This window comes from Myxine glutinosa, chromosome 2 (assembly GCF_964187855.1).
Source record: "Myxine glutinosa chromosome 2, kmMyxGlut1.1, whole genome shotgun sequence".
NCBI classification, from domain to species: domain Eukaryota; kingdom Metazoa; phylum Chordata; class Myxini; order Myxiniformes; family Myxinidae; genus Myxine; species Myxine glutinosa.
Genome location: NC_136262.1, coordinates 154,752,713 through 154,778,844, shown reverse-complemented (window position 1 = coordinate 154,778,844; position 26,132 = coordinate 154,752,713). Strand labels below are relative to the sequence as shown.

The window sequence follows — 26,132 nt, the reverse complement described above, 5'->3', positions numbered from 1 at the left end:
GACATATTTACTCATTTGTGAATATCTGTAAAACTGTCGCACTCAGGGTAGAGTTAATAGTAGAGGGAACTACATTGTGTGCCACGCTAAAGTAGGTAAAAATTTATCGGGTCGGGACGCCCCGAGGGTAGAGAAGGGTGCAATGTTGCGAATATGGAATTTGGCCTCCATATCCGCTTGTAAATATTCCCCTATTTTCTCCAATACTCCCCAACTTTCCCCAATCCCCCATTCCCTAGTCCCATTGCATGTAAATAACAATCAGTAGAGCCGACCTTCCCCTTATTCCCCCATTAAATGTCGTGCCCAGGTCCACCGCACCACACGTAGACAACTTTCGGACATCTTCCTAGTTATTCTTAATCTATGTCAGTTAAGGCCTCGTTTCCATTAATTATGACTCTTCGTTGCACCAGAATGTGATTATATGGCATCAGTAGTGAGTTTAGGACCTTTCCCATACCTCCTCCCATCTTCTTCCCCAAACAACAACAATAACAACAACTACAACAACAACTACAACAACAATTACAACTACAACTACGACTACAACAACAGAGGGGCGGGGAGTGTGCGTCCTCACACCGGCTCGGTTACCCGCCATGACCATGCGCTCCACGGCGTTACCCCGAAGGGGCTGGCTGTCAGCTCCTCGTCAGGGGCGGAGCCAGTAACCCCCCCACGCACCCAATGAGAAGCAACGTGCCGATTCCATCTGGGGCGGAGCTAACGAGCCGAGGGCGTGTCACTCCCCGCCGGATATACGCGGCCCCGCGCTGGACGTGACGTCAGATGCGCCTCAGCTTGGAGAGAGAAGCCACCGCCACCCCCAGCGCGACGATACCTCCCCGCATCTTTGGACCGGACCGGACCGTACTGTACCCTGCCCCGAGCCCAGGAGGACCTGGAGCCATCGATACCTGCCTTTCCTAGCCATCAAACCCCCGTGTGAGTCAGCCGTTGTCCCGTTTGTCTGTCGTCTGTCCGGGGTTAATATAAGAGTGTGTCTAAGTGCCTGTCTTTCTGTGATTATACTTCTAGCCCCTGTAATCTGACCTTTCCGTACGAATATAATCTCCTCCGGAGGTCTTGAGAATCGAAACATTGGTGTCGTATTGTGTTATTGTAATCCAGCCGGGTGTCTTCTTTTTCTTATTGAGCCAGCATCGCGCGACTAGTCAACGTTCGGGCACAATCGGGTAACTTGTGCAGACGTGGTCATACCATAAAACCGCTCGGTAAATAACATCCAAGCCACGTCTGTAACAATATATATATATATATATATATATATATATATATATATATATATATATATATATATATATATATATATATATATATAATAATATATATATATATATATATATATATATATATATATATAATAATATATATATATATATATATATATATATATATATATATATATATATATATATATATATATAATAATATATATATATATATATAATAATATATATAATAATATATAATAATATATATATATATATATATATATATATATATATATATATATATATATTGTTGCGGATATGAGGACTGTATTTTTTTGATTGTGTGTATTATTATTATTGTTATTCTGCGCCTCCTGCCTCCGGAGCTGTGTAAAGGTCAAAGGGCGTCCCATAATTAGTCCATAAAGCATCCACACCACAGCTAATCATAGAATACCCCTGTTCAACAGTTATATCTTATTATGTGTTTTAGGGTAAGGCTGTGTCTCCCATTAATTGAAATACTCCATTGCACCAGTGAAAGAGATAGATTCCCTTCATTCCCATTCCCAAAACTTCCATTTCCCCTTTCGTCTTTGCCAGGCCTCGAGTGCCATTGCCAATTACCTCCCTTCCAATTGCCGCCATTGACCACGAGGTAGGGTCGGAGAAGAAAGGCGTGTCTCCACCTCGTCATAGAGGGGAGGAGTGAGTCAGCCCCACTCAACCAACCACGAACAAGGGGTTGGACTTGGAGAGGGTGTGGAGAGAAACATCGAGGAGGTTCGCGAAGGTTGAGGGGCGGGGCCTATATAACCCGCAGGCAGGGCGTTCCCAAGGCAGAAGAGAGATGAGCTTTTACAGAGAGACGAGAGGGAGTCCAAGGAGTTGAGTCCGAGAGAAGTCCAGAGTTGAGCTGCAGATCGAGCCACCGAAACTGCACTTACTGCAGCTCGAGCCACCGCAACTGCATTTGCTGCAGCTGGAGCCACCGAAACTGCAGCCACAGCAGCGTGAGGCCTGGACGGCAGTTTGGAGCAGGGCCGCGAAGGAGCGGCGGCTGCCCACGAGTCGATCGGCTGCAGGACCAGTCGGACCTCCCTATCCCGCCAGCCATCCATCTCCAGCCAAGTCCTATCATCATTCCCCGCGTGAGTCTGTCCTTAGTGGGGCGGCTTAGCCCAAATATTCAAAAGAATTGTGCATTTTGTGAAACAAGCACCAAATTTGGCACAAATGTACATTAATATGTTGCGAACATTTTCAGATATTGGGCCACTTGAAATTCCGTAATTTTTTTTTTCAAATTTCGTAATTTCAAATTTTTCGGGTGACACCGTCACAATTTCGGTCTTCGAGGCCGGCCGATAGGCAAAGTGTGACCGGAAGGGACGAGGTTCTCCTGACCACGTGGCCCTCGATCTGGGAAGCGAGAGGCGTTCCATTAGTGGACGCGCCCCTCACGCCCGACTTTTGGGCGGCCCCGGCGGCAGGCCGTTTGTTTTGACGTTCCGTGACAGGCCCCGCACCCCCACCTCCGGGCCGACCGGAAGCTTGTGCTGAGTACATCATACCTGAACAACTCAGTGAGGCAGAACACAGCAGTGCACACCAGGGTGACCCCTTCAGTGCATAAACCAATTAACCTGTCCACTGCAGGGCATATAGAAATGAAGTTATTTTCTGCATATAATAATAATATAAGTTCAGTTCTATATAACAATTTCTGTTATCACCACTACCACTACAACTACCACTACTACAAGCTTTGTCTGGAATTTTGTGGACTAACAGACAAACAGACATACAGACAAGCTGGGATCAAAACATTACCTCCTTCCACCATTGAGTGTAGAGGTAAACATCATGGAAATTATATCATGCCCTAGATTTAATTCATGCTTACCCGTGTATTTGCTTCACTGGTTCACAAGGTCTTTTGCATACATGTAATTCAGACTCTCGTCTTCATTGCTGACCACACAATGTTCGCAACATATTAATGTACATTTGTGCCAAATTTGGTGCTTGTATCACAAAATGCACAATTCTTTTGAATATTTGGGCTAAGCCGCCCCACTATATCGGCCGGCCTCGAAGACGGAAATTGTGACGGTGTCACCCGAAAAATTTGAAATTACGAAATTTGAAAAAATTTGAAAAAAAAAATTACGGAATTTCAAGTGGCCCAATATCTGAAAATGTTCGCAACATATTAATGTACATTTGTGCCAAATTTGGTGCTTGTATCACAAAATGCACAACAGGTTTGCTATGCTGCTACACTACCTTGTTTGTTCTGTCCCTGGGTTAATTAAGACTGTAGGTAAGCTAGCGTTGCACTGTGTATCTAATCTCGTCTGTAAATAAACGTGCCTGCTTTCTTCCTACTTATATGTGTACATAATAAATCCAATTACTCTTCTGTACGTCTTCTTCCCCTTTGTGTTCGGTCGCTTTAGAGTTTTCCCGATTGAATAGCGGTGGCGCGATCCGGCCAAAGTTTGGGGCAAATCGGGTATTAGTCGGGGAATAACTGTTCGGCTGCGGTTACACCACCGCTCGGTCAAAATAACATCTTTAACCGCGTCCGTAACAATATATATATATATACAAGTCCGGAGACGACGATGGTTCACGAGCGAGCGTTATTCAATGACAAAGGACAGACTATAACCGAAACAGGCCCGGACTGGGTGGTCGGGGGCCCACGTGGCAGGTGTCGGCCCCCGACATGCGGTGTACATGCCTATTTACTAAGGGCCCCAATGCGCTGCGTGCGCAGGCCTTTAAGAGCCATCTGTACGTAATTGTGTGTGGTGCTGGCCTGGAAATGTCAAAACGAAGGTTACTGACCTAGAAATGAGATAGAAAATAATGTATAATCAGTTATTAGGTGTGTAACTCAATTTTCAAATCGTTGATCTAATCAATTTTTTTTTAATTTTTAATAAAATATTTATAATATTTATAATTATTTATAATTAAATAATAAGATATTTATAATTAAATAATAAATTTTTTATCAATTTTCAATCAATTAGTAGGTGTATAGTTAGTTAGCTACACAATACCGAAAATTTGGTTCGATTCCGACAACTTTGAAAATTTGACCTTTGTGACCTTCAAAGGTCAAAGGTCGAAGATTCTGAAATTTGTTGGAAAACTTGTATTTCATGATGTATGTGATAATATAAGATCATGTACGACATTTCACCCTATCAGGAAGTGAACAATGTAATAAAACCATAAAAAATCGACTTTTCTAAATTTCGTGACCTTGACCTTGGGGCGAAAATGAAAAATTGAGCACCGTGGGACTAGACACATGACATTGCCTAACCAAATATCGAAACCCCTATCATATTCCACCAACTCCCTCGGAGAATATGTAGCTTGAACTCGATTACCCCCTAAAAAGACATCTTTTTCGGGCGTGGCTCCGCCAACAATGGGCGCAATACGCCCACTCTAGGCAGGACACAACTAGATCATGATATCAAACTCCCACCCAAGTTTCATCAAGATCGGATGATATCATCGGGCAGTTATGCTGCGGACAGACAGACACACAGACACACACCCATGACGAATATCGTGGTCACTCTGTTTGATAACTCGTGAACCAATATATATATCTATATCGTTTTTTGCCTTAGCACTCAATGGTGAAGAATCACTTTAAAATTATCAGATCTGCATCCTCATTCAGATCATCACCAAAATCGAACTAATTAGTTCTTGCCACACACCCTACCTGTCACCAAGTTTCAGCTGAATCTGTCCAGGACTTTTTGAGAGATCATGTTCACAGACAAACAAACAGGGGTGAAAACATAACTTCCATCCACCTATTTGTTTTTCAATACATGGTCGAGGCTAGTGGAAGAGCTATAGAGCCTTCGGCAGAAGAGGTAATAAATCCACAAAGGTTTCCTGAAGTTTAATCGACTGTGACGTGCTCGATCAATATCTAGATGTTTTGGTAAGTCTGAATTAGCTAACATCTTATTATATTCAGGCAGTTCTGCAAAGTCTCAAACGATGTTCAGTCGCAGTATATTAGATAGCACTGGTAGAAATGGTAGAGTGCACCACTGAGCAATCTCGGTGCAATGTGGATTTGTATGTCAACAGTCAGGTAAGCAATACTCGGTCATCGATAATACCAATGCCTGCATCGATAGCCCCAGGAAGTCCCAACAAATTTCTGAATAATGTTGATCGTATATTTGGTCTTATTTCTTGTATGCTTGCGCTACTGGCAATGGCTATGGGTTCATCCATGGTGACTTCCAAGTACCTCTGTGTATGTTCATGCACATGCGGGGTACCACAGAACTCCATGCTTCGTAGCCTCAAAATGATTCAAATGAAAAGCAGGAGTTACAGTTTTGTCTTTATTGGTTTTGAGTGTGAGGCCTTGAAGTCGTGTCCGGAGATCCACTTGAGGGCTCGATCTATTGCCACAAGTGAAGATGCTGGTATTGTGACTGTATTGGATTGCTTGAGTGGAGGTCTTGATGCATCTCTAATCAGATACATTGGTGGACAATTATTGTTCAATAATCCTTATCAGGAGTGTTGGGCTAGTTGGGCCTGGTGTTGGGCTAGCGGCTAGGGTGCCGGCTTAGGATCCAAGGATCCTGGGTTCGAATCCCGGTCGATCGCTGAATTAACGCCAGAGGGGTTGACTCAGCCTGTCATCCTTCCGAGGTCGGCTAATTGAGTACCAGTTCACTGGTAATTCCCTGTTTGTCGTTAAAGGCGGCAAAAAGGGTTGGCGTCAGGAAGGGCATCCGGCCGTAAAACATTGCTTCAAATAGGGGACCGAAAAACAACAACAACCATGGTGCCCGAAAAAGGCCAACCCCGCTTTGCGGGGAAAAATGGCCTCTAAAGGTGGTTTTTTTTTTTTTTAATAATCCTTATCAGGAAATTCCTTTGTGAATTAGTGGGTGGTTTTTTTGTTAGCAGTAATTCTATATCCTGAATATCCAGAACTTTACTCGATCCACAGTGATCCAAACAATGGCCTGTGGGCAATTGTTTCTCATTTTGTATTTCTCAATGGATAATGAGTTAATGTAGTAAATAAATATCAGAAACAATACGCTGCTGACCTTGAGAGGCTGCGAGGCTGATTCAGTTCAATAAATAGTTTCCCAGTGGAAATTTGATCTCTATCTTGGGTAATGGGTAATGCCAAGTGAAGCTCTCTGGTAGGTTGTGCGTGTTCCGTGTGCTCAGCAACTGTTCCAGCATTGACCGTATACTACCACGTATTTGATGCTGTGATTATTTTCCTTTTTTGCTTTAACTGGACAAATGGTAGGGTTGATGGAAGGACAGGAAGGTTGGAGGCTCTGACTGGCAAGCAAGAGTTTTGGAATGTTTTGAGGATGAATGCAAGACCGTGCAAAGTGGAGTTGTACACGGCCTCCATCTTTAGTCCTGCACGGGTGACATGCATTGTTTTAAGTAAATTGTACTCTTGTTTTGCTGCAAAAAAACAAAAAAAACAAAGCTTGTTCGGTGTACAAATACATAGCATATATTAGCAACAAATATCCTTAAATACCTGATTATTGTGCAGCCATTGGCAACTCAAGGGTGGGCCGTTATGATGTTTGTTTCTTCCTCGCCACTGCCAAACTATGGAACTCTTTACCTTCCCATTTCTTTCCAAACACTTACGACCTCACCCTTTTTCAAAAGCAGATTTTTTTACTCCTTCAAAAACTGTTTGACTATTCTCTCTTTCTTTACTTTTCCATCAATGCAGTTCTCTTATTTAAGGCCTGGCCTCGATGAGGACTATCATCCTCGATGAGGATGAGGACTCGATGAGATTTTTTTTTTTTTTTTTTTTTTTTGTATACAAAGTTTTTGTTTTTTTTCCATGAGGACTATATCTGTGGCTGGGGCCTTCAACATGGAAAAATAAAATTAACTTCCCATTTAATGTGAATATTGTTCCAATACAAGCACTATTTTGCAGTAATTATTTCCTGACGTCCTATTTACTTTTTTTTTTCCAACCCTACCTGTTGTCACCTTGTTGCAACACTTCCAGACTGCCGTGCGAGTTGCGTGCCTGCGAAGCTTCGGACATTTCTTGGTATCCCTTCAAGGTGAAGCCTTCAGTTACAACCAAGAGCTGGGCTTGTTCTTGGGCAACGGGCAGTCTGTAATCGATGGTGGCACCTCAGACTCCGTCCAGCAAGCCGAGGCACAGTTCCGAATGGTAAGATCTTTGATCTTTCCCTGACAAATGCTTCCCATTCTGTGTTGCAGTCATTGTTTGTGTACAACTGAAAAAATTCTCAAATAATCGCTGCGAATATATATATATATATATATATATATATATATATATATATATATATATATATATATATATACATATTATATATATATATATATATATATATTATATATATATATATATATATATATATATATATATATATATATATATATATATATATATAATATATATATATATATATATATAATATATATATATATACATACATATATATATATATATACATATATATATATATATACATATATATATATATATATATATATATATATATATATATATGTATATATATATATAGATAGATATATATAAATAAAAAAAGGGGTGGTCCACAATTTTTTTTTTTTATATGTCATGGTCTCACCCTCCAGGACTGTTCCAATACCTAAGAAAACACTGCTCGTGAAACAAAAATGAAATTGAATAATATTTATGGGTAGCTCATGGTCATCAAAGTTTCCCCATATGGTCTTCCACTAACGTTTTACAATACCATGGACACTGAAACAGTTTCTGATTGTCGCATACTTTTGCAGGAATTTTAAGTTGAGTTATGAATACCCTGCATGCCTTGATGTTTTATGAAGGAAAATATGTTTTGAGGGGTCTATGCAGTATGCATTGTACCCTGTAGAGTCGGCTGGCCGGAGCATGTGTGTTAATTGAACAAGGACTGGGCACCGAACTGCTATTTCTTGCTTGTCGCCACCACATACTTGAAATTGTGAATGGAGCAGTGTTTGTGAGCTGCATGGGGCCCTCCTCTGGACCAGAGATCTTAATCTTCAAACGATTCCAGGCTTGCTGGGAATTTCTGGATCAGCATTACTTTGATAATGCAACAGATGAATTGGTTAGTGAATCCCTTTCTGATATCAAGGATGATGTTCTGCTTTTCTTTGGGAGTCAGCTTGCTGAAATCCAGCCAAGAGATGATTATCGGGAATTATTGGAACTGTGTGTAATCTTTCTGGGTGGAGTTTCTGCAAAAGGAGTCCGGTTCATGGCCCCAGGACCCATGCACCATGCCCGTTGGATGTCAAAGGTCATCTATAACCTGAAGGTTTGGATGTTCAGAAGTCAGTTCAAACTCACTAGCAAAGAGCAGAAAGGACTGAGAGACATTGCCATCTTCACCATCCGTATTTACATCAGAGCATGGATGACAGCTCCTCTTGCGGCTTCTGCCCCAAACAGTGATTTGCTTCTTCTAAAATCTCTGGTGCAGTACAAAGATGTAAACCAAGCAATTTCGAAGGCAGCAACCATGAAACTAGCAGGCCATCTGTGGTACTTATCAGAGGACCTGATTGGTCTTGCATTTTTTGACAAGAATCTGCCTGCAGCAGTGAAACAACAAATAATCCTCGCACTGGAGAATGAAGGACAAGAAGATCCTCCAAAGCGCATCCAAGTTGATCTGGGAAATATTCAGGAAAGTGGTTTGGAAGACTTTGTTACACAGAAATCCCGCATGCTTTTTGAAAAGATGGACCTTCCTGACAGTTTTCTGGAAGCAGACCCAGAGACTTGGGAAGACCGGGACGATTTTAAAGCAGCGTGTGAGACTGTGAAGGCCATGAAAGTGGTAAATAACCATGCGGAACGAGGAGTTGCACTAATTCAGGAGTTCATTGGTCTACTAACACATGATGAAGATCAACTTCAGTTCCTGTTCCTTCAGTTCTTCAGAACCTTAAAAAGTTGTTACAATCTTTTCCTCATTATTCTGGACCATATATATATATATATATATATATATATATATATATATATATATATATATATATACACAACAACAACAACAACATGCATTTTAAGGCAATTTTCCCTGCTAGAGCGGGGGTTAGCCTTGCGGTCCCCATGACAATCTTCTCCATTTTGCCCTATTTTCTGCATCTCTCCTTGTTAACCCCCTTGCCCGCATTTCTTCGTCCACCATCTTTAGCCAAGTCTTTCTCGGTCTTCCCCGTCCTCTACTTCCTTCTACATTAACTTCCATCACTCTTCTCAACCAGTCACTTTCATCCTTCCTCAATACATGACCAAACCATCTCAACCTGTTCCTCTTCACAGCATCAATCACAGGCAATATTCCCATCATCTTTCGCAATTCATCATTTGTCCTCCTCTCTCTCAACGATACTCCGCACATCCATCGAACCATTCGCATTTCCACCCTTTCCAGCCTTCGTTGCTGCTCTACGTTCATTACCCATGTCTCGCTCCCATAAATCATAACACTTCTCACACATGCAGCATACACCTTTCCCTTCAGCTTCAGCGACACTCTCCTCCTCATCAGCACGCCACTCAGTTCCCGAAACTTCTTCCATGCACATCTCACTCGAGCAACCGTTGCCGAGTCTGATCCACCTTCTCCATTCAGCATGTCTCCGAGGTAGCAAAATGTTTTCACACCTTCCAGCTTCACGCCATCTCCAAGATCCAACTCAACATTTCCTCCATCTGCAGCTCCCTCTGCGCACACCTTACATTTGAATGTAGCTGCCACACTGGTTAATGACCCTCTCAGACCACTACATTTTTGATGAACCCACTCAGCGCACATTGTACACTGAATGGAGTTCACTCCGACACCCTTCCTGCACACAGCACATGGCCACTTCCCAGTTCTTTCCACCTCACCACATGCTTTACCACTTGCCATCACCTTTGTCTTTCCGATATTCACCTTCAGACCTTTTGTCTCCATACATTCCTTCCACTTGTTCATCTTTTCCTTCAGTCCATCCATACTTTCCGCAATCAACACCAGATCATCTGCATATATATATATATATATATATATATATATATATATATATATATATATCAGTGAAACCTTGACTTACGAGTGCACCAACTTACGAGTTTTCCGAGATACGAGCCGTCGCTCGGGCGGTTTATTGCTTTGAGATGCGAGCCGAGATCTGAGTTACGAGCTTACGCCACCCGCCACCAAGTGGGTTCCGGTCACGTGGTTATCTTGCCGTGCAAGCATCTCTGCCGTATATCGCTGCTGCTTTGTTTTCGCATTTTGGTTATTTTGGAGCTTACGCCACCCGCCACCAAGTGGGTTCCGGTCACGTGGTTATCTTGCCGTGCAAGCATCTCTGCCGTATATCGCTGCTGCTTTGTTTTCGCATTTTGGTTATTTTGGAAAATTTCTTAGTTTTAACCATGGGTCCTAAGAAATTGAGTGCCAAGGGCAGTACTGAGAAGAAGAAGAGGATGATGTGCTTGGATATAAAACACGCAATCGTCGAAAAACATGAGCAAGGTGTGCGTGTTGTCGACTTGGTGAGGCGGATGTGAAGGCAGCTGAAGTTTTTATTATAACTTTTGCCGAACTGATAGAAGCCGAACGATACATCCCCCAGCAAATCTTCAACTGTGACGAGACAGGGCTCTTCTGGAAAAAGATGCCGAGGAGGACGTACATAACGGCAGAGGAGAAGAGCATGCCAGGCCACAACTTGTTCAGAGTGCCGGCGATAGCTCGCCTTCTCTTTGTGGAAAACACGGTGAGATCCTTAACATCCAACAACTAATGGGACGCAAACGGGGCGCCCAGTTTAGCGGTACACACATTGATGAATCACCCTGCCTGTGATTCACCCATGACAGGTTTCGCTGGGTCGGGATTCAAACCCAGGCTGGACAGTTAAGAGTCAAGTGTGCGTACCTCCAGTCCAGGCCATCCTGCCAACTTGTATGCTGCATACAGGTGAAATATAAAGCGCGAGATATTTTTATATATACTGTATATTTAAAAAAAAATTGGTGTGGTTTTTGGCGGGCTGGAACGGATTAATAGCATTTCAATGCATTTTAATGGGGAAATTTAATTTGAGAAACGAGCAAATTGAGTTACGAGCTCGGTCACAGAACGAATTAAACTCGTAAGTCAAGGTTTCACTGTATATATATATATATATATATATATATATATATATATATATATATATATATATATATATATATATATATATACATACATACATACACACACACACACACACACACACACACACACACACACACACACACACACACACACTTGGTATTTAATATAATATGGAATTTTTTTTTTTTCTTGACTTGGGTTTACTTTCTTAACTCAGTATATCAATCTGGTGAGTTTCTTTTACACTTTGGTGATTTATTTGTTAAAAGAACCATGTCACTGATTGTCTGTCGCAGCAAGAAGTCAACAACAGGATTATATCACAGGTGGCGTGGCAAAATGTACGGACAGGTGCATTTGATGATTGGCTTCACAGTCGGGTATACAAGGGTTGTTGCGTTCTGTATTAGTGGAAAACAACTGCTGCACGTCTCCAAAAGTTATTGCCGCTTCCTCTGGAGATGGTCCGTCAACTCGACAATGCTGTTTGTCATGGAGTGGTGGCTTTACGAAATTACGGCATGAAACAGCGTGCTATTGCTCGGCAGTATGGCATCACTCAAGGTCAGGTGTCAAAGATCCTGAAACGAAATGCTCAGAGGGGTGTCCCTACTCCAATACCGAGGCCAGGACGTCCCCACAGAACCACAAGGACGGATGATCGCCAGCTGCACCGGTTAGTCCGCAATGGCCGTACCAAGTCAGCTAATTGGCTTAGGGCTGAGTGGCAGCAACTGACAAATGTGCCTGTATCCAGAAGGCTAGTCAACCAATGACTGGTTCAAGCAGGCTATCGTGCCAGGCATCGCCTGAGAAAGCCACGCCTGACCAGACAACACCGCCAGCGCCGATTGCAGTGGGCCAGAGAGCACCGTCAATGGCAGCCAGGACACTGGAATCACGTGATCTTCAGTGACGAGTCTAGATTTCTGGTCTATCATCAAGATGGCCATGTCCGAGTGCGCAGACAAGTGCATGAAGCCGACAACAAAGATTGTATAGTGCCAAGAGTCCAAGCTGGAAGTGGTGGGGTGACCGTTTGGGCTGCTTTTCATGCAGGGGGCAAAACTGACCTGGTTGTTCTGAATGGAAACCTGAACCAGTTCAAGTACAGGGCCATTCTGGAAGAAACATTGCTTCCATTTGCTCGTGCAGCCTTTCGAGGAAACTTTGACTTCCAAGATGACAATGCACGGCCTCATCGTGCTCGCATGATCCAACACTTTCTTGCTGACCGTGGTGTAGAGCATATGGAGTGGCCTACCATGTCCCCGGATATGAATCCGATAGAGAACTTGTGGGCAGAATTAACGCGTCAAATCGACCACTTGGACCAGCAGCCGACCTCTGTGCGTGAATTGCAGCAGGCTATTGTCACTGCATGGCAAGCGATTCCTGTCCAAACCTTGGCAAATCTCGTGAACAGCATGCCTCAATGTGTACGTGCTCTCCTGAATGCTCGTGGGGGTTACACGAAGTACCGAACTGTAATTTTACTGTCCGTAATCCCAGTCGTAATTTAACTTTTGTTTTTGTTAAAAAAAAATTTGGCTAATGTGCAAAATAAAGAGATACTTCTGCAAAATGTACAGAAGTTTAACACAGTACTGTCCATGAATTGAGTTCGATATCAGTTTACATCACTTTCAAGGATCAATTTATTTGTTTCGAAATGTCAAATGTGGTTTTTGTTTCTTTTAAAGGTCACATTAACAAAATCTAGAATAATTTAAACATAATTCCAATGAACTTTTGGTTCTAAGACATCTTGAAAAGTAAGTTCACCCCCACAAAAATAATATTCCATATTAAATGCCAAGTCTGTATATACATACAACAACAACATGCATTTTAAAGGCCATTTTCCCTACTAGAGCGGGGGTTAGCCTTGCGGTCCCCATGACAATCTTCTCCATTTTGCCCTATTTTCTGCATCTCTCCTTGTTAACCCCCTTGCCCGCATTTCTTCTTCCACCATCTTTAGCCAAGTCTTTCTCGGTCTTCCCCATCCTCTACTTCCTTCTACATTCATTTCCATCACTCTTCTCAACCAGTCACTTTCATCCTTCCTCAACACATGACCAAACCATCTCAACCTGTTCCTCTTCACAGCATCAATCACAGGCTCTATTCCCATCATCTTTCGCAATTCATCATTTGTCTTCCTCTCTCTCAACGATACTCCGCACATCCGTCGAACCATTCGCATTTCCACCCTTTCCAACCTTCGTTGCTGCTATATATATATATATATATATATATATATATATATATATATATATATATACACACACAGTGGAACCTTGACTTACGAGTGCCCCAACTTACGAGTTTTTTTGAGATACGAGCCGTCGCTCGGGCGGTTTATTGCTTTGAGATGCGAGCCGAGATTTGAATTACGAGCTTTCGCCACCCGGTCACGTGGTTATCTTGACGTGCACGTACAGTATCTCTGTCGTATAGCGCTGCATTTTTGTTTTCGCATGTTTCTTTATTTTGAGTTTACGCCGCCAGGTGGGTTCCGGTCACGTGGTTATTTTGACGTGCACGTACAGTATCTCTGTCGTATAGCGCTGCATTTTTGTTTTCGCATGTTTCTTTATTTTGAGTTTACGCCGCCAGGTGGGTTCCGGTCACGTGGTTATCTTGACGTGCACGTACAGTATCTCTGCCGTCAACTTGTTCAGAGTGCCGGCGATAGCTCGCCTTCTCTTTGTGGAAAACACGGTACTGAGAAGAAGAAGAGGATGATGTGCTTGGATATAAAACACGCAATCGTCGAAAAACATGAGCGAGGTGCCGAGGAGGACGTATATAACAGCAGAGGAGAAGAGCATGCCAGGCCACAACTTGTTCAGAGTGCCGGCGATAGCTCGCCTTCTCTTTGTGGAAAACACGGTACTGAGAAGAAGAAGAGGATGATGTGCTTGGATATAAAACACGCAATCGTCGAAAAACATGAGCGAGGTGCCGAGGAGGACGTATATAACAGCAGAGGAGAAGAGCATGCCAGGCCACAACTTGTTCAGAGTGCCGGCGATAGCTCGCCTTCTCTTTGTGGAAAACACGGTACTGAGAAGAAGAAGAGCATGATGTGCTTGGATATAAAACACGCAATCGTCGAAAAACATGAGCGAGGTGCCGAGGAGGACGTATATAACAGCAGAGGAGAAGAGCATGCCAGGCCACAACTTGTTCAGAGTGCCGGCGATAGCTCGCCTTCTCTTTGTGGAAAACACGGTGAGATCCTTAACATCCAACAACTAATGGGACGCAAACGGGGCGCCCAGTTTAGCGGCACGCACATTGATGAATCACCCTGCCTGTGATTCACCCATGACAGGTTATAGCTAGGTCGGGATTCAAACCCAGGCTGGACAGTTTAGACTTTAGAGTCAAGTGTGCGTACCTCCAGTCCAGGCCATCCTGCCAGCTTGTATGCTGCATACAGGTGAAATATAAAGCGCGAGATATTTTTATATATACTGTATATTTTAAAAAAAAATTGGTGTGGTTTTTGGCGGGCTGGAACGGATTAATAGCATTTCAATGCATTTCAATGGGGAAATTTGATTTGAGATACGAGCAATTTGAGTTACGAGCTCGGTCACAGAACGAATTAAACTCGTAAGTCAAGGTTCCACTGTATATATATATATATATATATATATATATATATATATATATATATATATATATATATATATATATATATATATATATATATTCAGAAGCCTCTCCTCAGTGAAAGACACATGAAAGCCTGCTTGGAGTTTGCAAAAAAGCACCTAAAGGACTCTCAGACTGTGAGAAACAAGATTCTGTGGTCTGATGAAACCAAGATTGAACTGGTAGGCTTCCCTCTGGCCACTCTGCCATAAAGCCCAGATTGGTGGAATGTTGCAGTGATAGTTGTCCTTCTGGAAGTTTCTCCCATCTCCACACAGGATCTCTGCAGCTCAGCCAGAGTGACCATCGGGTTCTTGGTCACCTCTCTTATCAAGGCCCTTCTCCCCCGATTGCTCAGTTTGGCTGGGCGGAGAGCTCTAGGAAGAGTCCTGGTTGTTCCAAACTTCTTCCATTTAAGAATTATGGAGGCCTCTGTGCTCTTTGGAACCTTCAATGCAGCAGAATATTTTTGTAGGCTTCCCCAGATCTGTGTCTCGACACAATCCTGTCTCTGAGCGCTGCAGGCAGTTCCTTCGACCTCATGGCTTGGTTTTTGCCCTGATATGCATTGTCAGCTGTGAGACCTTATATAGACAGGTGTGTGCCTTTCCAAATCATGTCCAATCAATTGAATTTACCACAGGTGGACTCCAATCAAGGTGTAGAAACATCTCAAAGATGATCAAGAGAAATGGGAGGCACCTGAGCTAAATTTCAAGTGTCATAGCAAATGGTATGAATACTTATGTCAATGTGATATTTAAGTTTTTTCTTTTTAATAAATTTGCAAAACTTTCTAAAATCCTGTTTTCTCTTTGTCATTATGGGGTATCGAGTGTAGATTGATGAGGGAAAAAATGAATTTGAACGATTTCAGCATAAGGCTGTAACATAACAAAATGTGAAAAAAGTGAAGGGGTCTGAATACTTTCTGAATGCACTGTATATATATATATATATATTATGCTGATTGGCTGTGTGAAGCCAGGTGCAATGTGATTGGCTCCTGGCAAGATTGATAGGCTGTATCCTGTATTGTATCGGCTTATTAATAACCGATATTCGAAATACTGATATGCAATATTCGAAATCTGATACTGATACTGATATTCGAAATCTGATTCCATATTTCATGATTGCAATTCATGGCCTAAATAATTATGTCGAAATATAAAGTGAAATCAGAATTTTTTTCCGGAAAAAGCGATAAAAAAAATAATTAAATAATATGCTCCATGAGACTTAAGATAAAATGCGGGCAAGGGGGTTAACCAGGGGAGATGCAGAAAATAGGGCAAAATGGAGATGATTATCATGGGGACTGCAAGGCTAACCCTGCTCTAGCAGGGAAAATGGTCTTAAAATGCCTGTTGTGTTGTTGTCGACTTGAGGTAAAATGTCACCAAAATTAATTTTTTCACTCTTTTAAATTACCTCTTTTAAAGGTAATTATTTTACATCTGGTTTTATTTTACACCGCCCAGGGACATTGATCGCGATCTTTTTGGATTTGGATTCTACTTTTATAATACATTTTTAACGTATAGTGATACATACAACATGAAATCATAGCTTGATTATTAACAGTGCATAAAGATATGACTTTGACTGACAGGATAACACCGAGGTACCCACATCACTCTCCTCTAAGCTGTCTAGACTGCGTTTGAATCTCAGCCTAGCTACAAAAGGTCATCTCGGTGTTTCACAGACTGGGTGAATCATCAATGTGTGTGCCATCCCTCTGATGGACGTTAAACTGGGCGTACCATCTTCCGACATTAGATGACGGACGACGTTAAAGATCCCCATGGTGTTCTTCGGCAAGAGTGGGTGATTTATCGCCAGCACCCTGGCTAAATTGCAAATTCCTTCCCAAACTACTGCTGGGAAGGGAATGGCGAACCATCCAATAACAACCCTTGATCAGGAAGCTGCTTTGGTGGCACAGACGCTCAGTAATGAGTATGGTACAGCAGATATCAAATAAAAGTCACAAATGAATAGCAAAAACGAAAGAAAAAAAAAAAAAGGAAATTAAAGCCATTTAAAAAGGCCAGAGCACGGACATATAGAGAGGAGAGGTGTGGGTTGGGGGGTGGAGGAGGGAGAGGGAAGTAAGGAAGAGTGGGGAGAGGGAAAAAGAGAAGTGGGAAAGAGAAGGGAAGAGAGAGAAAGAGTGGGAAGAGAGGGGATAGAGGGAAGGAAAGAGGATAGAGGGAAAGAGAGAGTATAGAGGGAAAGAGAAGGAATAGAGACGACCCTGACATTCGCGGTCCCAACATTCGCAGGTTCCACGTATTTGCAGTTGATAAATTGCAACCTGCTTCCACATTCGCGGCCTTATGTCCCGCGTGTTTGCAGTTGACAAATTGCAACCTGCATCTACATTCGTAGCCCTGTGTCCCGCATATTCGCAGTTGATGAATTGCAACGTGGCTCTACATTCGCGGCACTGTTTCCCCGCGTATTTGCAGTTGATAAATTGCAACCTACTTCTACATTCGTGGTCCTGTGTCCCACATATTCGCAGTTGATGAATTGCAACCTGCTTCTACATTCGCGGTCCTGTGTCCCGCGTATTCGCAGTTGATAAATTGCAACCTGCTTCTACATTCGCGGCCCTGTGTCCCGCGTATTCGCAGTTGATAAGTTGCAATCTTCTTCTACATTCGTGGCCCTGTGTCCCACTAATTCGCGGTTTTTCATGGGCGCAAATTTGTTTTTTCCCTGAGCCACGAGCATGACCTGCTTCGAGTTTCGCAGCCCCGTGCTTTCATGGCTTTTCGCGGCCATGTAAAAATATTTCAGCTGCGCTATAAGTGAGCTTTGTGGGATATCCCACCATCCACACTGTGAACATTTCTTCGCGTGATAAGCCGTGATATCCCACCAGCTGCATAATACTGCATCCCCTGCGAGTTACTGGATAGAATGAAAACACTCCACCACAACTATTAGTGCAATTAGCTGTCACTCTTTTTCCCATTGAAACAATGCCCCGACACCCCTTGATTTTCCTCGACATTTGTGGGATTTTCCTTTGCATTCGCAGGGTATTGACGTTAATCCCTTGACAGTAAATTACAAATAAATGATATCACTGATATTACAAATAAATTTCTACAAAATAAAGTTTGTATTATGGTTGGTGTAAATAATGACAACACAGAAAATCACGTACAGTCATTATCCTGAGTTAATACAATCCTGTGCCTCTAGCGAAGTGTGGTGAGGCAAGCGTAGCAAGCCGATCCACACTGGTATACGGTAATTACGTTTATACATTTTCTTACTAATCACATGTCGCATATTTTTACATTTTTTGTGTGGACTGTTTTACAGTATTTTGTTAAATTTAAACCGAGTTCAGTTTGGAAACCATTTATGGCAAATGAGGAAGCCAGATACATATCTGAAGATGTCTGAAAGCACAAATGGGGTAATGACCATTGATGTGTATGATCGATTGCACTTCACTGCAATTGCAATTGGGTGACTCCTTCATTTCCCAGAGAGAGAGTGAGAGTGAGAGGAGGGGGAGTGGGTTGGGGGAGTGAGGAGGGGGAGTGAGGAGCGAAATAGTTTTGTTAGCTTTTCCCATCACTTGGGATGGGTACTCTTCCTAGTATATCAATAAATGTGCGACTCCAAACCGTGAAGGACAAAATAGATTTCGACTTGGGCAAAATATGGGTGTCTGGTGGAATGAGGAGTAGGGAAGGATGCATGAGGTGGACAAGATGGATACAGAAGCAAACTCTCAGGAAGGAAAAGGGTTGAAGTGGGTATAGGGTTGGGAGGAGTTACCGGGGAGGGAAAGATCAAGGTTTTTGATGAGGGATGGTGGTGAATATGAGATGGTTGTGAACGTTCAAGACTTGGAGGGAAGAATGAGATTCAAGGGAAGACTTGGACGGAAGAATGAGATTGAAGAGAAGACTTGGAAGGAAAAATGAGATTGATATTTGAAGACTGCAGTGGAATTGCACATTGAGCAATTCTATTACAGTCTGCTATTTGGTTTCTCGAGAAGAATCCTAATGAAATGGACACCAACAGCCGAGTGAAATTCCGCTTTCTCTGCAGCAATCATATCCTCCTTGATATGAGACAGTCAAACGAAATCCGATATTCGGCTTCGTGACATGGCTTAGTGCTCATATGTTATGACCAAAGCTTGATCTGTGTCGAGGTGTGATGACATGTCAGACCTTTATTATTTATTTATTTATTTATTTATTTATTTATTTATTGCCAAGTAAGCGTTTTATGGGAATCAAAGCACCCAAAGTATGTGACCAACCATCAAGTCAGTGATATTGCCAACAGCTATTAAAAAAACATTTTTGTTTCCACGTTTGCAGCCACTGGTTACGGTCACTACATTCTGAGCCTCCCTCCTGAAGGCCTTGACTGAACGCAGGTGCTTTTCTCTCCGTGTGTGGAAATACTTGTACTTCTGCAAAACTCATTACAGCCTGTTTGTTTCCATTTGCAATGACGAACACCGTACAGCTCTGCTTTCACGTAGTGTTTTCAATTATTATTCCCTGTGTTAGTCTGGTGGGAGTTTCTGCTCTTTGGATTTTCTTCTTGCCTTCTTGTTGTCTGCTTGCCTTTTAATGGTTTCCACACACAGAGATCCCAAACGTAAACTTCTTCTTGCTGCATTTCCCAGGACATGTGTGAAACTCTTAATTATTCCCTTTCCTTTTTTGCAAATGATAGAGCGTGATTATTTGTCTGGTTCCTTGTGCTGATGATTTCCAAGCGGTACTCCCATTACATTATTCCTCATGCCGTTGTACAAGCAGCTGGAAGCATTATTACCTGAACGTGTAATAACACTAAAATGTTAACATTCCATGTGAATGTAGTTTATATATACAGCTACATATTTGAGGATGATATATTTATGTTTCTCTATTTTATTATATTATCCCCATGCTTTGAAAAAAAAAAAAACGGGGGGATATTGTAATTGGCTCCCCGACTGTGCCTCTGTAGCGAAGTGTGGTGAGGAAACGTCATCTCCATGTAAGGAACGTCTGTCCACCACGTTATCTCCTCCTAAATGGTTGTGCAGAAATTCACCAAACTTGGTAGTTGTGATTACCACATAAGGTGTGCGAGCAGTGTCATTTTTGGCCCTGCTCCCTTGGGTGGGGTCAAAAGGTCAAATAACTCCTCCCCCCAAGCCCTCTCCCTCCCACGGATCTTCCGTTGTCCCTGTTCTCTGCTGTTGTACTTGTGTGCTTCCCTCTCTCTCTCCCCATCTTGTCTCCCGCTCCCTTTATTGTATGTTTTGTGTGTCCGTTCATTTTGTTTGTGATTGATGTGAGCTCTTACACGAGCCTCAAACTTGTATACCAAAAAAAAATCAAAAAATGCTATTATGGTCACATCTTAAAAAAGAATTTTTAATGAAACTTTGTGTATGCAATGGAAATTGGGCGGGGGGGTGCATAAAAGATGCAACAAGTATTTGGATTTGACCCCCGGTTCATGCCCCAGGTGGTGTGGTCACAGGGGTGAAAATGGAAGGTTGTTTTTTTTCCTAACTGAAAATTTGATATTCCGTCATTCCTGGTGGAACTCCTTGCCATCTTTAATCCTTTCTTAAGGTGGCAAGAGTGGGGATTATTGATGGCACGCGATGGACTTCGCTCTAGTTTTTGTTCGATTAATGAACAGGATTAAATAATTAAATTGATTAAACAACATTTGTGAAAGAACTAGCTATGGTTGGCAGCGAGTGCCCCGGAAGCATTGACAGAAAGAGAGTGGCAATCATATGTGCGGGAAAATTGCATGCTCAGTCAGGATCGCCCAGATAGCTCAGATGGCAGAACACTGGTATGGTTTTCCAGAGGACCTGGGTACTTTTCCCACATGTATCAATCTGTTTTTTGTGTTGTTGAGTATTTCGGGCAACAGGGAAAGATTTGTGAAAGAACTAGCGTTGTTGACAAGTCGCGAGATTCTGGGTCTTGAACTCGAGTGCAACATTAATTGAAAAGAGAAATGTTGGATGGTGTTGCAGGGACATCAATTTGTTGCAGGGCTTCCTCATTGGTTTGCAGTGAGGATTTTAACCCATATGTCAGCTCCGGATTAACTCCAATGCAACATCCAATAGAGACTGAAAGGAAAGTGGAGCGAGCGTCTGTCTGCAGCGTAACGTTGCATGAACTCGGACAAGTGCACAGACTGTAACTGCTGTCATTGTTGAAGGCTACCATGCTTTATTCACTTATTGTTTTCCTTGTATGGAATGAGGTGTGTGGAGCAGGTGAACCTGATGGATAAACGTATCAAGTCGGTGGAAGTAGAAATAAAGAACTATTTGAATCCTGCACCCATATATAATTTTATATTTTTATAAAATTTTATATATTTTTATAAATATTTTTAGCCTGGTGTTGGCTTAGCGGTTAGGGTGCCGGCTTGGGATCCTCGGATCCTGGGTTCGAATCCCGGTCGATCGCTGAATTAACACCAGGGGGGTTGACTCAGCCTGTCATCCTTCCAAGGTCGGCAAATTGAGTACCAGCTTGCTGGGAAGAATGATCCCGGTGTGTACCCCGGTTTAGAATAGGTACACCGTATCCCTGCGCATCGTAAGAGGCGACTAAGGGTTGGTGCCAGGAAGGGCATCCGGCCATAAAAAAACATTGCCTCAAACAGGGAACCATGATTGTCATGGGGCCCGCAAGGCTAAGCCCCGCTCTAGCGGGGAAAATGGCCTTAAAACGATCATTCTATTCTATTCTTACCCATATATAATTTGAGTAATTTTCTAGTTTTTGTTATTCCCTGACATTTTGCTAGCAGCTCCATGTTCTTTGATGCGGCCTGGTGCTAGTTTACCCTGCACGCTGATTTGGCTCATTGCAAAGAACTTTGGTTCAACATTTGTTGTTTTTTCTCCCCCTTCTTCTCCTCCACTTCCTCCTACTATCGCTTCTGGTGCTGTTGCGTTGCATTTCTGCATCAAATAAACCAGCAACACAGGTAGCTGCGAAGCTCAGTTTCACTTGACTGTGCTGCCGCAACACGAGTCCTGTTTGGCTTCGGGTTTGTTCGCCTTTTAAAGCGATCATGCATTACTGTCATCAGAAACCGTGCTAATGTGTGCATTATATTTTGAGCAAATTTACCCGCGTACGTTTTTGCTTACCACGCCACATTCTGGAGGCAGGTGTACCCTCTGAATGCACGTCAATTATCAAGCTCGATGTATTTGACATCGGCAATGTGTATATTTGGTGCCGACGTGTCATGGTTTGTGAACGGCGTGGATAAAAGAAGGTATTCTGGTGAGCAAATATGTTTAGGTTGTTAACAATGACCCATTTACTTTGGAACACTGTTTGCACAGCCTGTGGCAATGTTCGGTGTTGATCAAACATTGCAAGGAATACTATGATAAAAGGACACGAAGTCATGTGTCAATATTTGGTGCACAAACAGCTGACTAACATGTTTATTGACTCCAATACGTTTGTTTTACTCTGTCTGTGTGTCTCTATGTCTGTCTCTATGCCTGTCTCGTCTGTCTCTTTGTCTTTGTGCGTCTTTCTTTGTCCGAGTCTGGCTGTGCCTCTGTCGGTTGTATCTGTATCTGGCTGTGTTAGTCTATGTGTCCATGTCTGCCTTATTCCCTGTATCTGTCTTTGTCTCTAAATGCAGTCTCTATCTCCCACACCCCCCCCCCCCCCCCCCAGCCACCCACACCCTCTCCCTCTCCACTGCCTGCACGGACTGAGCAGCTGTTTCTTGAGCTTTCTGTTGATGCCAGATGTGTGTGATGGCAACTATGATATCTAGTTACCCTAGGCAGTTACATGATTGATATTATGTGGTCTTTGCTGAGGACATTTGGTGTTTCACAAGATTCTCCTTTCTCCCTCCACCACCGAAGGTCGACAGGGGTTATGTTTTCACCCCTGTCTGTTTGTCTGTTTGTTTTTGGCTGTGAGTAGGATATCTCAAAAAGTTAAAGGATTTGGATAAAACTCGGTTGACAAGTTGGGTGTGACAAGAACGAATTTTAGATTTTGGTGAAGATCCAGATCCATATTCGGATGCTATCATTTTTATAGTGATTCTTCACCATTGAGAGATGGGGGCAAAAATGATACATAGCAAGGTATTTCAAAGAATTGTGGGCGAGTTGTGACAAAACTTGGTGGACTAGTTGGTTAGGTGACACGAACAAGCCGGTTCGATTTTAGTTAATATCCGGATCAAGATCTGGCCTACCAGTGGGATACAAAATGTAAACTATTCAGCCTGGTGGAAGTACGTGCTCTACCCAGTGGTGTCGTTCGAGCTTTGTTTGTGATCTTGCTTGTGTTGAAGATCTGATTGAGCTTAACTCTACAGAGTGGCCACAATGTCCCTATGCATTATAGTGTGTCCTCTGTTACTTATTTGTTTTATTTGTTTTCCAGGTACGGCTTCAGCATGACAGACACCAGTGAGTACATGATAGAAGAGAGAATGATTACTTGTGTTTGGGTTCACGACCGTGCACGAGAAGGACCAGGTTTTGAAGACATAAGGACAAGATTTTCGCAGAGATTCGATAAGCCAGCTCTTACACGCGACACTATGCGGCTATGGGAGAAGAAGGCTTTTTCAACAGGGAGTGTCCTTGATTTGACTTGATTTAGACCAAGGCTTTTCTGCAGTGATTGCCCACCATTAAATTAAGATGGAGCGTATATTTTTTTTGGATGAGTGTGCTATTTACCTCAGCAATCGATCCAGGAATGTTTATTTTTGGTGCAAAGAAAATCCTCATTTTTATGAGGTAATTGAACAGCATCCTCCTCATGTCATGATGTGGGCAGCAATTTCAGAAGATCACTTGATATTTTTTCGATACGAGTGTCAATCACACTGCTTATTTGAACATGCTTCAGACGTGGTTTGTTCCACAACTGTGTGAGAGAGGTCTCGAGGCAACAGCTATTCTGCAACAAGATGGTGCACCAGCACATTATGCGCTCGCAGTTAGAGAATATCTCGACGACAAATTCAGTGGACAATAGATTGGATGTGGATCTGAGATAGTGTGGCCTCCTCAAAGTCCGGACTTAACAACATGCTACAACTCGCTTTTGGGCATTGTGAAAGAGGAAATTTCTCATCTCTGCCTAACAACAGTTGAAGACCTCAAAACGCTGCCAGTAGCTGCTTTTATGACCTCCAACCCTCAACATGGAAGAAGATGTCCAGAAGAATGTGGAGAAAAATTCAAGTTCGTGCGGAGAAGTGAGGGGAGCATACAGATAAATTCTAACTGCGTGCATAGGGACTTTGTGGCCACTCTGTACATCAAGTTCTATATAACCTTTGTGATTCTTTTTTGGACAAAGTTGATACTGTAGCGCAGGAAAAAGGAAGTGGCTGTTGTCCAGCTCCTTGTGTAGTTGTTGTCATACACCCTGTGACCGGGAAGCTTGATAGCCTGACTGTTTTTCTGAGTTTTGTTAACCGATTGTTAAAATCCTAATTTGTTTTCAATTCCGAATTGGAAGTCAGGTTAGGCACTGTATACGCAAGAGCAAAATTCTAGCAAGAGATACTTTGTATTCTAACCCAGGTCTTACCGCTTGCTAATGTGATTGCATCACCTTGATAATTTGATATTGTGAAAACTGGGAATGATTTCCATTTCGATGAATCTTACTTGGGATAGATTATCATTATTCATACAACTTTTCCTTTGCATGTTTGCTCCCTTTGATTGATATTGTTACGCTGGAGGGGGTACAAATTAGGTATGATGGTAAGTCAGCGTGGCCCGTGTGGTCGTGCAGGTTGGTTGGTGCATTCTCTGCAACTAGGATCCATTGGAGTGAAGTTGTCCTGTTATTATGTATGCTGTGATGGGTGGTATAGTTGACATGGGCATAAAAAGGTAGGAAAACATAATTCGTACATTGCCTGTCTCTGTACCAGGCAGGGCAACCAGGCAGTTTGAGGCTCTGGTGGTAATGTAATGGTCTTGGATGTGTCTACATCCTGTGAGTGGCTTCTAAAACCTCCCCATGGCCCACAATGGTTTGAGAAGTTCCGTGATGCCAGCGGGCCCACGTGATACCACCACGGTGCCAAGTGTTCTGCATGAGTAGCGGAGCTGGTCTGGGAGGAGGGACACTGGCCGTGGCCATGGGGGAGGTGGTGTGTGTGTGTACGTGTGTGTACGTGTGTGTACGTGTGTGTGTGTGTGTACGTGTGTACGCACGCACGTTGCAGTTGAAGTCCCGTAAGCCTTTTGGCAAAGCTCCAAGCATTCACAACAAGTTGTGAATGTTTGTGTCTCAGGTTACAGTTGATCTTGGATGGATCACGCATGACGCGGAAATATCCGCTGAGATAGCAGCCATGGGAATCGAACCCACATGCACCGTGAGGATAATGCAACAAGACGCTACCTTCACCACAGCCGTTTGCACGCGTGTGGCTGTGCATGCATGCGTATCTCAATGAAAATTCCTATGTCCACTAAGTGGTCACTGAACAACTCATCTTACTTTATACTTTGAACAATCAAGTCTTTGAACACATCATGCATGGGCCTTATATCGGTGAATCTGTTGGACTGCTACCTTCAGTAAACAGAGAAAGTAATGGAGTTGCTTTTTTAACTGGAATGAATTGAATTGCAGGTGAGTGATGTTTGGTTGCTACCCATTGAACGAATTCAACGCAAGATGGGGCTACAGAGCTTCCAATTTTCTACACGTGCTCGACACCTTTGTGTTTTTATATCCTGCACTATTCCCGTCAACTGAATGACTTGTGGTATTACTAAACGACGTCTCTTATTTATTTATATGCAACAGTTTGTGCAGGTGGGTTCACCAAAATGCATAAATCAAACTTCTTTCTTTCCCAATCATGTAATACCTTTCATGGATCCTTACGCACTCGATTGTATATTACGATGTACTGTACTGATCTATAT

General features: G+C 42.7%; 1 protein-coding gene across 1 annotated transcript in view; it reads left to right on the top strand.

Moving 5' to 3' along the window:
- SMG5 (SMG5 nonsense mediated mRNA decay factor) overlaps nt 1-26,132 on the top strand; it is a 290,371-nt gene that overhangs the window by 106,984 nt on the left and 157,255 nt on the right. Inside the window, exon 17 of the mRNA XM_068106896.2 lies at nt 7,315-7,485. Within this exon, the coding sequence (XP_067962997.2) occupies nt 7,315-7,485 (171 nt within the window). The remainder of the gene's footprint in view (nt 1-7,314; nt 7,486-26,132) is intronic.